The following is an 18,272-nucleotide window of genomic DNA, read 5'->3' as shown; positions in this document are numbered from 1 at the left end:
TGCTGGGGTCTGTGGACTTGTCACCTTGTCTTTACCATATAGCAGTTTAAATGCCATAGATTTTTAAAACCTTTTATCATTTAAGCATACACTCTGCACCTGTGATTAAAGGCTGGAATACGCTACATGACCTTTGCACCAATGTTTGCCTCAATTTGCTGGATGAGACGGCACTAGTTGCTGAAATTCAGAGCCAGTCTGCAGATTTTCAGGAATACACATGGTGTATAATTGGCACAGCAAATAATCAGAGGATTTGAATCATGTCTGATATTTTGAGCTAATTTTAGAGCACATATCGTTGTCATTTGTCACATACCTCCTATCAGAGTTTACTGTGTGACGACTTGAAAGTCTGGTAGTGTATAATTAGAAAAAATACTGTACAATAGAAATCAGATATGGTGAATTTTGATTTCATGTCTACTTACGGTTAATGGGCTCCTTTCAGTTCTGGTAATTTTAATAACGTCAATATGGGCCCCTTTAAGTTTTAGATTGAGTAATATTTATATGTCAATAAAATGACTTCCTGTATACTTAACGATTTATTAACAGCATCATATTTTCACATTCACATACAAACAGTAAAATCTCAACCATCTTACAAATGTCAGCTCAAATCAGAGTCAGCGATAGGAATATAAAAAAAAAACCACTCACCCAGATGCTGGAAATGTGTCACTGGTGCTGCTAAAAGAAAACAGTTACAGGATATTAATAAATAAAGTGTACTCTAAAGCAACCATACATGTCCACCGGAGATGAGTAGGCATCTTCTACAGGAGTGGCAGGTTTATGTGGGGGATTGTGGGATTTATTGCTTTCAATATTAAATTATTGTATTTAATGACTTTACCAGACACACTTCTGTTGTTTTGGGTGGTATTGGGTGGAATTCTTAAGCACCGGTGGACATGTACCATCATGAACAGTCAACAAATCACAAAAATGTACAATATTCTAAAACTATAATGAATGCAGTTTTTATTTAAAAGAATAGTTCACCCAAAAGGATACTGAAGATTTTGTGGAGTTTATTTCTTCATTCTTCTGAGAAATTTACTCCATTTACAAATCACATGCTTTCCAGCAGATCCTCTGCAGTGAATGGGTGCCGTCAGAATGAAAGTCCAAACAGTTGATAAAAACATCAAAATATTTGTTTACATCTGACTTGTAAACGATGCTTGATCTGGACATATTTCTCTCCTGAATTCAGGTGAGACAACTTTTTCACTGGAGAAAGCAACATTTTTGACAGAAGCGATGGTTTAATTTAAAATGATGGATTTGAATCTCACAAACATGCAGCTTTTCACTTCACAAGACATTAACTGATGGACTGGAGTCATGTGAAGCTGTTGTGAATTGTTTGGACTCTGATTCTGACAGCACTCATTCACTGCAGAGGATCCACTAGTGAAGAAATGAAGCTGAGGATGTCTGACCTGGGCCTGGTGGTGGCGCTGTAGAGCAGGATGAGTAAAGACAAACCAGCTACAGTGGCCAGAGCAGAGCGCATCCAGAAACTCAGCTGGCAGAAGTTACAGTACTGGATAATAGCAATAATGAGAGCACAGCACAGGAACATGGTCACCTACAGATCCAAAGAAAGAGTGAGCACACAGTTAAAAAAAAAAATCAACAGTCATTGGCTTCTGAGATACTCGGTACAGTTCTGCATGTCATAATATAGTTTGATTCTGTAGAGTTTATTATTATTAGAGTAACACCTTTGAAGGTTTAAACTCTTCCTCCAATTACCAGGCTTTCAATAGACACATTTTGATTAACAGACTTCAAGAAACTGGGGGATAATTAACAATCTTGAAGATGAAGATATCTTGTAGAGATAGAGATGTCTAAAGTATCAATTCAATGCTAGAATAATAAAAACAAAACCCAACAGCTGATGCAAAGCTGAATTTTCAGCATCTCTACAGTCTTCAGTGTCACATGATTCTTCAGAAATCATTCTGACATTTGAAACATTTCTCAATGAGCAGCAGTTTAAAGAGGTCACCTTCCTGTTCTCCTGCTCACCTGGATGGGTAGCTGCACGCTGTAAGTCAGGTGGGAGAAGACGGACACCGCAGGAAGTGAAACGAGCACAGCCCCGATCACATGACGCGGGAGCCAGCCAGACACCAGCTTCAACAGAGACTGAGTGCAGTTCTGTACATCATCCAGACAAAACACCATACTGCAGGAGAAAGATGGAGATCTCATTAGACAAAACCCAACTAGTAAACTCAACATCATTCCATTTTATGACTCACAGGTAAACCACTAATAGCACAGTTAGACACCATTTTGTTTATGTCATTTTTAATTCTTTGGGCATCATAAAATTTGAATGAAAAGTGTGGAAAAAAAAGGATAATGATTTTGAAATTTGCTGAAAATTACATTTCACTGTTAATCACTATATATTTATGAATATTTTAAATGAAGTGTTTCTGAAGATTCACATTTATAGTCACCTTGCGCTAAATTAAAGTAATTGTAAAAGGTAAAATGTAAAAGTAGGGAAAACTTGACTATGAAGAATTAAATATCCCAAATCAACCATTTATGAATATGGTACATATTAACATACATATTATAATAATAGAATGTATTCAAGCGGTCACATTAACAATTGTATTTACGTTAAAGTTTCTTTCAAAGTTTAGTTTGATTAACGTTTAGTTAATAAATAACCAATAAACCAGCAGTATATCACCGTTCTACCCAATTTTTTGTACATAAATGAAAGAAAACAATAAAAATGTAAGGCCTGGTTTCACAGACGGGGCTTAGATTAAGCCAGGATTAGGCCATAGTTAAATTAGGATATTTAAGTTATTTTTATAAACGTGCCTTTAGAAAAATAAAAACATTACCTGGTGTGCATCAATTTGTGAGACAAAACAAAGGCACTGATATATTTTAAGACCAAAAAGGTGCAAGTTTATTTCATCTGAAACCGCTCAGAATTATATTTTAGTCTGGGGTTAGGCTTAAACCTCGTCTGTGAAACCAGGGGAATATTTATGAAATGCAAAAAGTGAATTTAGGCAATATAGTATGAAAAATGGATACTAATTCTGAGATTTGCAAATTACATTTCAGTGTTGAATTACTCTATATAATTTGTTCACTTTAATATGACTTAAATTATTAGTTTAATTATAATACATATCAAATTAGATACTTTATTTAAAGTATGAGTCACTCCACTTGAGCACTAGATGACTGCGAAAGTCATTCGATTTATTTGATCTAAGTATAACAGTACAGAAGAAACGATCACGTCCAGCTCACCGAATGGACAAAGCGAGAGAAACCAGCTCCAGCAGAGCGGCTGTGATGGCCAGACCCAGTGTGGCTGCCAGGGGCGTCTTCATGGTAACAAGGGGATGCAGGAAGCAGGCAATGGTCAGGGCCAGAAAAATGGCACAAGACAGCAGAACATCGAGCAGCGAGCTGAAGACTGGACTGGCAAACGTCTGCAACGGCACCTGATTCACCACCTGGAGGAAACACAGAGGTCATGATGTGATGACGCTGCACTTCTGTGAATAACCAGAAGAGGTCCATGCGTGATAGTTTTTAAGATCTACACACTCTGACAGGAGTGTGTGTGTGTGTACCAGGGTTTTATTATTTTAAATATCACTGAGATACATTTATTTATAGTTATATAATACAGATACACATAACAATTTTATATATATATATATATATATATATATATATATATATATATATATATATATATATATATATATATATATATATATATATATATATATAATAAAAAAAATACTGTATGTTGTTTTTTATATTAATTTGAAGATTGAATGTGAAATTATAGCAATGCAAGTTTATTTCCACAAATTTTAATGTTAGGTGGGATCAATCTCAGTTAATTTCTCAAAAAGTGTGTGATATATACATATATATATATATATATATATATATATATTTTATATCAATTTACAGCACTTTGTTGTGTTGTCATTTAGTCAATTTTAGTTTTTGTTATTGAAGTACACTGGTTTAACAAAATATATATGCCTTGCCCATCAGCAGAAAGAAAAAAACGTTTTATATGTTATGTTTTATTTTATTTCAGGTGTGTACCTGCTCCTGGTAGCTGGTACGGTAAGCGGACTCCAGTGATTTCTCCAGGAAGTTCAGACTCAGCTTGTTAATGGGCGGCTTGAAGAAGTAATCCTTCATCAGACTAAAACAAAGACAATATGGAGGAAACAAGGTGAAAATGAAGACTGAATTACAAAACTACTATTCAAACAAAACGCCTCTCACTCACCTGTCTTCCTTTATCACCTCCACAAACTGCACGTCACTTTTCCCCCGAAAGTTTTTGGAGCGCAGCGGGAGAATGGCCGAGTGGTCCATGCCACTGGCGCTGCCTCCTTCTGCGGCCAGACTCCCCACCCAGCTCCTGTTCTTCTCCTGGAGTTTGTCACACAGAGATGACTGGCTGACTTGTTTCCGCTCCTCACAAAGAGGACTCAACAGGCCTTTCAGGGTTTTAGGGCTACGACCTGCAGGAAACTGTGCAAAAGAAACAATTCTCTCAAAAGAGTCATTTGTTTGGGAATCAGACTAAAGTTCAAAAGATTCATCTGCTCAGAAATTGGACAATATTGGTTGTGATGTAGAGTTTTCATTATTAAAAGAAAAAAAAAGAAAAAAAAAAGACTGGTTTTAATGCAGATCATTAGATGATCTACTTCATTTAGGAATCGGACAACACTGAAATGTTAAAATGTAGGTTTAGGATTTAGATTTCTCAAAAAGTACAAGTTCAAAAGAGTCATTTGTTTGGGAATCAGACTACACTGGCCACACTGTGTGAATTCGATTCATTAAACCTCTTCAAAAAGTAGGGGTGTAAATTGGATGGTTCATCACGATACGATATCGATTCTCATACTCAGCGATATGATATTTGATACATAAAAAAACTACGACACGATTCGATAAAGAGGCATATCGATTGATTTATTGATATTATATTATAAAGCCATTTTAAATGATCATCAAAATTTTTATTACACAAATGCAACCATAATGTATAACACGAACATTTATGTGGAATTTTAACATCCTGTATCACAATTGTGGCATTCATAAAAAAATAAAATAACATTTTTTAGTGTCAATCCTCATTGGGAAACCACTAAAACTAGATATTCCAGTTATAAGAAAAAATACATGAACGCGGAAAAATTGATATTAGATTTTTTTTTTTTTTTTGGCTGCTATGGGCTCAGTGTTAAAAATAATTTCTACAGATAACAAAGTTACAAGCAGTTGCGGAAAATAAATACAGTAGAACAAAGACAAACTCAATAAACAGTGCTTTTCAGTTTTTTCAGTTTAAAATAAATTTACAGGTACAGAAATGTAGTAATCAAATATAAAAAACTGCATAGTCTTCATTTAAATGAAATGTAGAATAATAATTATTGATGTTACAAAGGACATTTAGTCAGGAGCAGTGAGCACTACTTGACAGCATTAGGTTTATTATTAGTTTGCTTTCACTTTAAGAACAAAAGCGCAGATCCAATATACTGATACATGTGTTTTCTTTCTCCACAGTTTACGTTAAGACACATATCTAACCGAATGTGTTTACAAGGATAGAGAGCTCAATTTACTACATGCGTGCTATATGCGTGTGCTTCAGATGTTTGTCTGTGCACAGAAAACATTTCACTCAGCACCAGACAGTTTCATTAACTATCCTGAGCATCTTTCATGCTCATCTTTTGCCTTCGGGCCGATCTTATATCGAGTCCTGATACTCGAGTTTGAACGAGAATTCACACCTTGGCAGTAATGTATAGACAGACATTACATGGCAAAACAAAGATGCCTATTTATACTACAGATATTGATATTTTAAATGTGGCATTGATACAGTGTATCGTCAGACATTTGATCAATGTAAACATCGTTACACCCCTATTTAAAAGAATAATTCGTTTAGGAATTGAACTACCCTTGTCATGCTGTAGGCTCTTTTATTTATCAAACATAACTGACAGCATTGTATGTTCGATTCACTAAAAAGAGCCATTTTAAAAGACTCATTCATTGAGGAATCAGTTCTAATGCAGATTACTAAAAAGAACTTGCTCAAAAGAGTCATTTGTTTGCAAATCTGACTACACTGTCCAGACTGTGTGTTTTTGATTCACTAAAAAGAACTGATTCAAAAGATGAATTTGTTCAGGAATCAGACTAAAGTTGCTGAACTGTATGTTTTTGATGTGTCAAACATAAATGTTCATAAGGTTAATTTGTTCAGGAATCAGACTACACTGTCTGTTTTCGATTCAATAAAAAGAAACTGATCAAAACCAATTTGTCCAGGATTCGGTTCAGAGTCACACTGTACGTTTTTGAGTCACTTAAAAGAAAAGATTCTAAAGATGATTCACAAAAAAGAACCCGTTTAAAAGACCAATTCGTTCAGGATTCAGTTCTAATTTAGAACTGACTCAACAGTAATAAAAAATAAAAAATAAAAATTGGACTACACTTCCCACGTCATTTGTTTTTCATTCACTAAAATAAAAAAATGGGTCAAAAGATTCACTTGTTCACGAACTGGACTGCATTGGTTGTGCTGTAGACTGTTTGTAATTCACCAAAAAGAACCATGTGTCCAGTAAGTTGACTAATCAATCGAACTTTAATTGAACAGTATTTATTACGGCAAATAGCAGCGTTTTCGGCAAAATCACATCAAGTCTGCAAACTCCTTACGTTTACTAAGGACTAAAGATATATGGTATAAAACTTTAGCTGAAGTGTTGTACTCCCACTAATTACACCAACATTTCATAACATATTTAAACAAACAGCCACTACTGACAGCATTTCAGTATCTGCTCAAATGGAGTACACTGGGTTCTTGTGTTAAGGTGTGTGCACAATTACTGAGGCTTTTATAGTCATCATCGTTAGTTTTGTACCTTGTTGCTGTTGGCTCTGTGTTCATCCTGGCAGCCGTTTCTAGCTGCTTCATCTGCTACCGGACGGTCAATGACATCTACGGAGATGATACAGGATGTGCACGCAGGCTGCGGAGAGAAAGATGAGAAATGCACTGAAAACGGTGAGTAAATCATTTTTAATGTATAACTTGTGTAACAAACCCAGCATTTGTGTGTGTGTGTGTGTGTGTGTGTGTGTGCGGAGGGCCGTACCTTGCCGTGTGAGAGCGGTTCAGCGACGGCGCAGTGTGTGAGATCAGGCGTGTGTGTGTATGAGGACGGACTCAAACTGAGCTGGGAACAGCCACACTGAAAGCCCATCTTCCGTCCCGAGATCAGATACGTCTTTAAACCTGCAAACAAAAGACATGCATACAAAGTCTAAAATGTCTTTTTCCATCTACATATTTCCCAGCAGTCGTTAGAAAGCCCTTGTTCACTGACAAGCTGTGCAAAACCACGATCATATTTTGCGTATGTTTTGCACAGCTTGTCGGTGAACAACGGCTCGGTGTAGTTAATTCTGATGATCTGAGACTTACAGCTGATTAAATATGCAAGTAGTGCATTGCAACTTCCGCACAAAGCTACAGCTTAAAGCTACACGATTAATGGTTTGCAAGTGTAAAATGAACTGTAATTGGATAATCTTGTTTCCGCAAATCTACTTTCCCTGTGAGGGCAAACAAGGTCTGATCCAGCTCTTGATACGACACAGATACACAACAAGCGCTTGAAAGCACCCGAGCAGGTTTGTTTCAGCACTGATGTTTACATTAAACAACACTAAGCAAGGGGATGAGCGCTTCTGTTGTGCCAACACACACACACACACACACACACTTTCGAGTGTCCGGTGGAGAGGCTCTGTTGTACCAATGGAGTAGAAAACAAACATAGAGCGATTACAGCAGGCCAGTATCAGCCTGTTCAAACATACGGCTCACGAGCGAACCGTGTTACGCTCATATATCATCTCCTCAAACACACACAAGTGTCAGCGATAACACTACTGCTGCGGGGAAATGCTTGTGCATATTAGACTACATTATATAGCCTGCGGGAACACTTTCTCAACGGCTTCTGTGAGACATGAAAGACATGTCTGAGAATAAACAGAGCCACACTCTCGGTCGTAACTGTTGTGAGAGAGCAGCCTAACAAACCCTCATAAACATGTTAGTATCACTAGTAATAATTTTATTAACAATAAATATAAAGTGAGATATATATATATATATATATTGTTATTAACGCTAGTATTATTTCCATAATGACCGCAACTATTATTAGGAAAAAACAAACAAAAAATTGTTAACTTGGAAGAAAGCCAATGTAATCTTAATGCAATTATTTTTGATGTGCAGATACAGTTCACGAACAAATGAGTCTGGTATTAAGATGCAACTTCAAAATGTGCCGAAATGATGTACTTTCCCATCAACAGCACATACTTCAGTGCAGAGCGCGAGTATGCAAACTAATATTCAGCCAGCCACAATGAGCCACAAACACGGGGCCACTTCCGAACAAGCTCGGAGCCAAAGGACATACAGATCCGTACACACAAATCCAAACACAATGGGGCCGCGGAGGCCACATCAATGAGCCATTCATGAACGTCAAGTCCCTGTTAGCCTCTTTGTGCCTAGAGACACCGATTATTAAAGACCTGAGCCACAGAGTTAATGAGCTTCTGGGTCAGAACCTGTCTGAGCTGGATGGCCATGTGGACCTGCTCCTCCCAAGAGATCCAGACTCAAGGAAGTCATAAATAGTCCTTTGACCTCTCAAACATGGGAACTGAAAGCAAGCTGGGATCAGGGGATATTCCTGCAGTACACGCAACCCCAGAGGCACTGCCGTCTTCCAGGAAACTGCTGTAAAGTAATTCATCATAGCTGGGAATCCCAGCCTGGGATTCAACCGTCAGGATCCCTGGACTAGAATTCCCATTCAAACGCATTAGCATTGGAAAAACACAAAGAAACAGATTCGTGAAAACTAGAGCTGCAACTAACGATTATTTTTTTCTGTGGACTAATCTAACGTTAATTTTTTCGATAAGTCGATTACTCTAAAGATTATTTTTATTACAATAAATAATCTAAATGTTGTTTATTTTTATTAGCTAATGAATCCTTTGGATAACTTTACAAAAAATATATAAGTACAACTTCTAATATAATATTTCAACCTTTATTCATTTTCAACCAATGCGTTGAAGTTTTTACAGTATACAAAAATAAAGGAGGCAAATGAGTTTACGATAGCGTTTATAATTAAACCACAGTAGCCACAAATTTACAGTTGTCTGAGATGTCATGAAATGTTCTTACATCACAAACCATAAAATGTAGTCAGGGTTCTGCTATGGTTTAGCATGGTTTCCAGATATCTGGAGCTAAGTGGTTTGTGACTGTTGTCTCGCGGCGCGCTGTCTTTTAAGGGGCCGTTCACATATCGTGTCTTTTGCGCGCTCAAGTTCGTTATTTCCAATGTAGGTGAGCGGTATGCACGCTCAATGGAAGCGACGCGGTCGTGACGCGCACGCAAAAACAGGCACGTCTGCACCGCATCGATTTAAAAACATCTCAACTTTTCAGAATGCCACAAGCGCACCGCAGGTCATGTGACAAGAACCAACCAATCAGCTTCATCCTTTCCCGTAACAACATTGAAAGCTCAGCTAAGATGAAGGAACTGCTGATCATAGCTGTATATGGATTGCCATGTTGAAATAAATTTAGTAGCAAGGCTACTGCAAGAGATTTTTAGAGCTGCAAATCCATTTATTCTTTGGTGAAATTTCAGTGTCTTCATGGAGAGAGCACGTCATGGTTGCTTAGCAACGGCAGACATCCCAGGGGCGCAACTGCCCGAGAGCTTTGGAAAGAAGGAGAAAGTGGTGCGAGTAGGGTTTTCCACGCATTTTTAGGCGCGATATGTGAACGCCCCTAACGCGCATTCAAAACCCGTGCCAACAAAGACTTTATTTTTTATTTTATCCTTACGTCAGCTGCTCTGATACCAATAACTTGTAATCTTTCAAGAATATCAGAATCATGCAATCAGCAAGTCTGCGTTTATTAGACACTTAATATCACATCAGTTTGTACTTTTAGAATCGCCGAATCTGCTGCGGTCGTTCCATCACATCTGCAGCAGAGACCTGAAGTTGGTTACCAGATCACACGGTAACCAGTTAAACCGTAACACCGGAGAGTGCCAGGATGTTTTCCTCTGAGGTGCTCGTGCATCGCAGTTGTGCTGCCATGGTACACCATATCGGTTTTTCAAAGGGAACAAATGGCCTTTTATTTGGCCTCTGTTTGAAGTATTCCCATTCTTTTGATAACAGTGGTCTCTGTTTTTGTGATAGAAAGCAACTTTCTCCATTCCCAGTATGCCATTACGCGAGATGTAAACAGTGTGACGCGCCGTTGCAGCACTAGTGCAAACATTCCAGGGGGTGCGTCTACAGTTTATCCGTCTTGTAAAAACACAATGAACTTTCATCATAATAGAAGTCATTTCATACAGAAATCAAGATTTAGTTTTGAAGGGCTGTGGGAGGGTGAGAACCTAGCAACCTATTTTTTTTTTTTTGTACATGAACTCAAAGGGAAAAGTAAGCGGAACTAAAGGCAGGTGCTTTGCTCTGATGCCATTTCCTCTCTAGCTGTATCTATTGATTTGCCATTGACAATAGAAACCATTTTGGGTTTACTGTGAGTTCAGTTGGAAACATTGTGAAGCAGCATCATAAGTGAAGTAAGTATATAATAAGACCACTTACACAGCAAGTGTGAGTGTACCAAGCATAAATTTAAAAGATTAATGAAAGCATTTGTTCCTCAGCAGTTGTGTTATGCAGCACACAACCAACAACAACTGGCGAAGAAGTATTCAAGACTTTAAATATTAATGGGATAGTTGATGTTTTCAAAAGTATCGATTTGGCATCGGTATCGGAAAAAAACCCAAACGATAACCAACCCTAGTCACATCTGTCATAGATAGGTTAAGGTGGGTATACGAGGTGTTTCTTATGGATTAGGCCAATCGGATATCACAAGGTTAAACCTGCTCAACCACCAGGTGTCAAGTAGAGATGCAAGATATTGAAAAAAAAAAACTCAGATTGCAATATTTTGTTTTTCTGCAATATATATTGCGATATGAAAATAATGACAAGATGACTTTAATTGCTCTATTTGGGAGATAAAAAAAAAAATATCAGTGATTTTGTAGGTGAGTAAATCAGCATATAAAATAAACAACAAGCATAGACAAGTATAACAGAACAAAGATACAAATGAAATAATTTTCCAGCCTCCTGCTGCTCCTGGAGACCTGGAGATCTGTTTAATGTGACGAGTCAATTTTCAGTTTTGAAACCTCCACTTATAACCTTATGGTTTGAGTCAAATGCTTTTACTGACTTACCTAATGAGAGATAAAAAAAAAAAGTAGACATGGGAATCTAAATTATGTCTTCATAATTGACTAACTAACAATCTAAGGGGAATTTCAAACGAAAAGTACTACTAAAGTGTAGAATATAAAATATTTTAACTCTGACAAGATCTTAATATATCAGCTTAATTTTTTACTGCAAGTGCACTTATCTTTACTCTAAGCTGCTATCAATCACTGTTTCACTGTCACACTCTCCTAGTTTTTAGTGTTCTTTTCCACGGAAGACCAAAGATAAGTCTGGTCTTGTCAGGGCAGGATGCCCATGGCAGGTCGGGTACAAGAGATTGAGAGACTGCCTCTTTACATGGACTGACTGTGACATTCCTCATGAGCATCCGAAGTCTCCAGAGTCAATCCCTTCGTATTACTCCATTCACTGCAGAAGTGAAAGGAGGAAGAACAGGGACCCTCCGGAAAATGAACTTACTAGGTCAAAGTAATCTAATTCTCCATTTCATCCAATTAGTCTAGTCTTTGTAATATATTAGTCCCTAGATACGGCTTCAGTTCTTACTTCAGCACATACAGGAATTTCTGGCAACCCGCCTGCCCGAAAGTTTAATACTTAAGGATTAGGGGTTTGTTCCAATCCCTAACGCTTAAATATGAGAAACAGTTTGCCCTAAGAAGCACCCTTCTGAAGGTCATACAATTTTACTACAGTTCTTCTGAGCATCTTAATAGTGAGGTCTGTACTGTTAAACGACTGCAGCAAGCTTGCCCTACATTCACTTCCTGTCACATGACCTTTGACCCAAGCAACTGTGGCCCTACTGACCCAAGCAACACATGCCCCTACTGAACTCCAAGAGAGGCAAATTTACGCATCTAGTGCCTGGGTTTATCCCAAAACATATTTTGGCTGACGTAAAGACCCAGTGGAAATTGAACAAGCTAACCAGTGCAATGCAATGACGACCTGTCCCTTACTCTCAATGTGTCTCTTCCTCTGAAAGACGGTAGTAACTTACTCCCACTCTCTCTCTTCCTCTCCTGGCTAACCACAATGTTTCCACTCGTTCTGCCAACCTCCGTAGTGCAGACAAAAACAGAGGGAAGGGAGAGCAGAGAGGAACAAAAGATGAAGAGTTGATAAAGTAGTAAAATCGAATGGACTAGGTCAGTGTGTTAAGCATTAAATGACTTTGTTTTGGCGTGGAATTGGTTGGGTTTCGTCTCACAAAGCCTGATAAAGTCACGTTCTGAGCTGAATGGAAAAGATGCTCGTCGGCTCTGGGCCAGATGTTTTCACGCTGTTTCCTGTTTGCTCATCTTTGGTTTTCTCTTTATGAATGTGCCTCAGCCTTTTCCACTCATCCATTAGCCCCGTTCTTTCTTCTTTCTGACTTCCTGTCTCTGGCTCTCTTTCCGCATGTGTGTCTTCTGTGAACTGTGTCCTTGCTGTTCTGCTGATAATTCTGTTTCCATTTCTCTCACTTTCTCAGAGATGGGCGGGGAATTATGAGAAGAGTAGAAGAGGTCCAGTGAGGTTTCTGATGACACCATATTAGGACACAGTGATGAGCACAAGAATACTGCTCAAATCCCACCCTCCCCACTCGCTTACTCGCTCTCTCGCTCAATTCAATTTAAAACTTTATTGGAATGACAAATTTGTTTTGTATTGCCAATGCAATGACATTTAAACAAAAACAAAACAAGATAAGCTATGAAATATTAAAGTACAGGCCACAATAATAATTGTGCTGTGCAAATTAATTTACTAAATCTAGGAGAGTCAAGCATGTATTGAATGAGGTCCACTTATAATCTTATCAAGATTTTTCCATAAACAATTTAGAAGCAATATGTTATTTTTCTGTCCTGTCTTTGACCCCCTCAGCTGAACGCTCTCTTTGAATAGGCGTGCTGTGCACCCACTAAAATGACTGACTAATAGTGGTGTTTGACAGCCTACATCCTTCATAGATAGACACTGCTGTGATTTGGGTAAAAATGCATAAATGCTCCCGTACGTTATCAAATGATCTGTAACAACAGAAAGGAACACGTAATCAAAACACTAACACTTGTGTGTTGTGACGTTACTGTCAGATCTAATATAGTCGGTGAAGCATGGTCTTTTAGTTTCAATCTTTCTAAAAATCCTGCATTGAATTGTGCCTCGTTTGTAAACAAATCGGTGATAAAATTAAATGAACAAAAAGACTGAGTTCTTCAAACCAAGTTTATCGTTTGGTTTCTGCGTAGACCTGTGTTTGCCTCTCTCATTGGATGAATCGGTGGGAAGGGGCTAAACAGGCGACCCGCAACAAGATCAAAACCGACTGCCTCCATCTCAATCAATCTCTGCTGCTCCAAAAGTGCCTCCTGCTGGCAGAGATTGAATCTGGCTTTTCAATAAACATATTTTGCTTGTTATCAGAAATAATCTACTCAAGTGAATTTAGATTTCTTAGTTCATGACCTCTTTAAAAGCAAGTGGCAGGACAAAGACATCCAAAGAAGTTCAGTTGATGAATTTAAAGTTTAGCATACTAGACATACTTTGATGTCGTTGCTGTTTTCGGTTTATAGGTACAGAAGCGGTTGTGGTTGAATGTTTGGTTACGACACTGAAATGAGGCCAGGGAGTGCAAAGGGGGTCCCTTTCTCTTTTCCATCTCACTCATTCTCCTTGGTGTCAAGCACACAGCATGACGCACAGGGGGAGCGAGCTGCGTCACACTGACACACACAGAGTTACAGCAATGTCCCTCAGAAGAACAGTGACCAAAATCGATGAGACTATTTCTTTTCATATCTCTCCCTTGGAAAAGCACACAACGGCACAACAGTTTGCTGAATCACTGATACATTAAACTGTATCCTTTCCCAAGAGTACATTATCATCCAATAGCATAATTGGGCATTCTGCCTTGCAGTCTCATTTCTCGCTCACACACACACACATTATATCTGATAAACACCCCAGGAAGCCACTCTGAAAGTGAGAGTTGAAACTACAGAAGTGCAACACCTATGTTTCACAAACTTGTGCATATCTCTCACCCCATGTTCACTGATTAAATATTTAGGGACCTTTACATTAATGCATTTGGCAGATGCTTTTATCCAAAGTGACTAAATCTCAGTACTCTTAGCTGTTTAACATTTTAAATGTAGATTAATTTTGCAGTATATAAAAATAAACAATTTCTATTCAAAAATCACTGATCAAATGAGGACTCATAAATGTCTTCTGTTTTTATTTAAAGCTAATTATAATAACTATCCGACACCATACCACCAAATAAAAAACACATCTAAATAAATTGGTAAGATTCATTAGTTAACGGTAAGTTCCTCTACTATAAATAATGAAAAAAACTGTATTGGACATTACTTGTCATTTTATAGTAATCACAGTTTTTGGAAGTGAAAGAGAATGTAATTTACATTTAATAACCTTAAATTGACATTCCCCTAACTCTCTGCATTATGTTTCACAATTTGTGCGTTTTAGTTGAAATAACGGTTTATTCTTACCAGTTGTGTACATTAGGGTTGTATGTTACATCTTATGTTGTTAAATCATTGTTTATTGCTTTTTCAAGTTTTGTGTGTTACAATGATTGTGTGAATGACACCATGAACTTCTATATTCATCATGTGACTTTCTCATCACCACCTGCTTTCGGTGGTTATCAGTGTTTTTCAAAGGTACAAAACATTTCAGTACTTTAAAAGGCTGTTTATATTCAGTTAAAGAAATTACGGTTGATGTAAATTTAAGTTAAATTCCTGATATCTAAAATGTTGCTACCATATTTAACCACAGCTGCCAGTTTTTTTGTTTTGTTTTTTTAGTGTAAGCCAATAAAACAAAATTAAAATATAAAGTAGTCCACCAGGTTGCAGATTTCAGCATGTAGCCTAATTCTTCTCTCCAATTTGCACTACAAAAGCTCATCTGTGGGAAAGCTGTGTCACCTTCACACAATGCATTGCAGTTAACCATCCCTATCCCATGTGCTGGCTTTGCCCTGACCAGGTATGCAAGCACATGTATATGCGTGTGATCCCACGGTACATGCTCGGGCTCTTGCTTTTAAAAACACGCTCACACAAACAGCTTTATGTGTCACCGCTGGGAATCAGCTATACCAGATCTGATGCTGGAGCCCTGCGTATGTGGGCAGGTGTGTCGACGTGCAAACGTGTAACGCATGTCATGCACCTCGCACTGAAGGTCACAGTGTTTGTGTGTGGAGAGATTAGTGATCTGCAGTCAGAGTCAACGTCCTATAGCAGCAAATGTGTAATGCATACATTACAAAAATTTAAATTGAGATAGCACACACAGACATGCTGAGCTAGCTATTTAAATGCTATTTATATATACATTTTAATATATATATATATATATATATATATATATACAAATATATATATATATATATATACAAATATATATATATATAAATAAAGGGGTGACCCCGAATAGTCGACGATTCAATGCTTTGATTCAAGGAGTCTGATTCGACTAGCGATCTCACAGTCGAATATTCACAGGGCATTATTATTATGCCATTTTGACTATATGGGGGAGCTCAAAATGTCTGATTTCACAAAGAACTACCAGTTGTCTCAAAATAAGTTATTATACAGCCTATTATGATAAAGCTGTAAATGGGAATCTAAAAAGAAAGAAGCTTCAAAAAACTATTTTAAAGTGCGTGAACAAATCCAACCACCCCTATAGATTTATGTTTCACATTGAACGACAGAGAAGAATCTTGGTGGCAGGGATTTAAAACTTTACCAAGACTCAAACTGACACAGACAGAGAATGGGTTTTTTCGAACAGGTAGAGTACAGGTGATTTTAAAACATTTCAGCCGGTTTATATATATCGTGGATATATTATATAACTTATGTAAGATGCATCTGGTTAAGTCAAGCGCTTGTAGTACTATGGTAATTATGCACGAGCAGGACAAACAACAATGCTATGAACTGGGGACTGTCATACACATACCATTATAATGAAAACACCATTATAATAAAACACTGTGAATTTTTAAAGTTTAGCTGCTGTGTTTCTGCACGTTGTTACATGAAGAACGCGTCCACAAAAGGAGTTCATTCAGAGCCGCACAGACAACGTTCATGTGCATTCAGGCCCTTTTTGCAGATAGCCTATGAGTCCTAATATTAACATTATGTTGTATAAATAACTAAGCGTATTCAATATGAAATGATGGGTTTAATCCCACTGATTAAAAACTTGCTATCAAATGCGTCACTCTACTGGTCATCTTCAGCGCAGTGAATTGTTAGGGTTTCGCTGACGTTTAGTGTTAACTATCAAGTATCTGCGAGGTGCTCGTTACACATTTTCCCTGTGTATTAACATCAGTAATATATACACACATGTATATATATTAGTGCTGTCAATCGATTAAAAAAAAATTAACTAATTAATCGCACAATTTTTTTAAATTAATCGCGATTAATCGCAATTAAAAGACTGAAACTTTTTGGATATGTAAATGTAAAATGTAAATAATTAATATAAACTCAAGACAAAGAAACTATTTAAATTCAAAATATGATTGTTTATTGGAATTTTTGTTTAACTTGTAACACAGATTTTCTCATGTAAACAACATACCTGCAATAAACCATCAATATCCTCCAAATTAACTGTTGGCTTGAAAGTAATATTTATTACAGAAATAAAAACACAGGCATGTAAGTACCATTTGAATTTCAAAACAATCAATGCCAATAAAAAACAAAAATAATTTCCATGTTGAATTCTAAGTGGACTGCAAAAAAATTCCAAAGTATAGTCATTGCCAGTGCTTTAAGTGGGCCGGTATGCACCCAGTACCGCCACTTCCAAATATAGCTCTTGAGCGTACCGCCACCTCTCCGTGCGCCCAGAACGTGCTTGTAGCGTACCGGTACGCTCATTTGGACATCTGTTTTAATAGAGGTTTTAATCTTTTACCTGCACTGCCGATTTTCAGAGCGCCCTTCACAATGCAAGCTTCCTAATTCATCCCACCCAGAGCAGAAACTACATTACCCATTCACCCTTAAGTTATACAAGTGAATAGCGCATGTGTCACTTTTCCCACTGTTAAGTGTCAACAACTCAACGTGGCCGGAGAAGGTGTGTGAAACTCGTTGTGAGTTATACTAAAGCAAAATCTTGAGTATTTATTGTCTGATAAACATAAAAAACTGTCTGCGGAGGTTGAGTCGTCCTGCAGCCCCCGCTGGCTGCTCATTGGCTGCAGCATCTTTTTTCTAAGTTCTAAAAAAAATACCGTAGACGGCAAGGCACAAATTTAGATATTCATTTATCTAATTAATCTATAGCCTATGCACAAAGACAATATGATCTTTTTGTCCCCTTTTTGTTTTAAAGCTTGATGAAGAGAGAGAGCGCAAGTTGCTGCAGCTGAGGAGGACAGTGATGCACGCGTACAGGAGTGATTGACAGTTCGCGGCACTGTGTACAAAAAATACTACGCTACACAATTATTTCGTTATTTTCATTTAAGCTTATTAACGTTAGCGTTACAGAAAGGTCTGATTTACGCACTGTTACAACAGTCATTGTTTTTTTTTTTTTTTAACAATGACATTTGAGTTCATGATTTTAATGTTGCTGTTTCTTGTGGCAGACTAAATGAAGAGTAATGTTTCTTGTGGCAGACTGAAGAGTAATCCGGCAGAGTTTTATACTGAAACTTTCCGTCTAAAAGTCCTTCCTTGGTCTTATCCATATTTCTTTGCACGTTGAACACA

General features: G+C 37.5%; 1 protein-coding gene across 2 annotated transcripts in view; it reads right to left on the bottom strand.

The window, feature by feature from the left end:
• The window catches only part of adcy9 (adenylate cyclase 9), a 32,599-nt gene that overhangs the window by 4,364 nt on the left and 9,963 nt on the right, over positions 1–18,272 (bottom strand). The window contains exons 2-9 of one of the 2 annotated variants that reach the window (XM_052591181.1): positions 7,239–7,378; positions 7,005–7,112; positions 4,322–4,569; positions 4,132–4,234; positions 3,310–3,518; positions 2,047–2,206; positions 1,452–1,600; positions 664–693 (exon numbers count right to left, since the gene is read on the bottom strand). In XM_052591181.1, the coding sequence (XP_052447141.1) occupies positions 664–693; positions 1,452–1,600; positions 2,047–2,206; positions 3,310–3,518; positions 4,132–4,234; positions 4,322–4,569; positions 7,005–7,112; positions 7,239–7,378 (1,147 nt within the window). The remainder of the gene's footprint in view (positions 1–663; positions 694–1,451; positions 1,601–2,046; positions 2,207–3,309; positions 3,519–4,131; positions 4,235–4,321; positions 4,570–7,004; positions 7,113–7,238; positions 7,379–18,272) is intronic. The other variant, XM_052591182.1, reaches the window with a different exon arrangement.

The sequence above is a fragment of the Carassius gibelio genome, chromosome B22 (genome assembly GCF_023724105.1).
Source record: "Carassius gibelio isolate Cgi1373 ecotype wild population from Czech Republic chromosome B22, carGib1.2-hapl.c, whole genome shotgun sequence".
Lineage (NCBI taxonomy): Eukaryota > Metazoa > Chordata > Actinopteri > Cypriniformes > Cyprinidae > Carassius > Carassius gibelio.
Note: the sequence above shows the minus strand (reverse complement) of the source record. Positions and strands in the feature narration are given on the sequence as shown.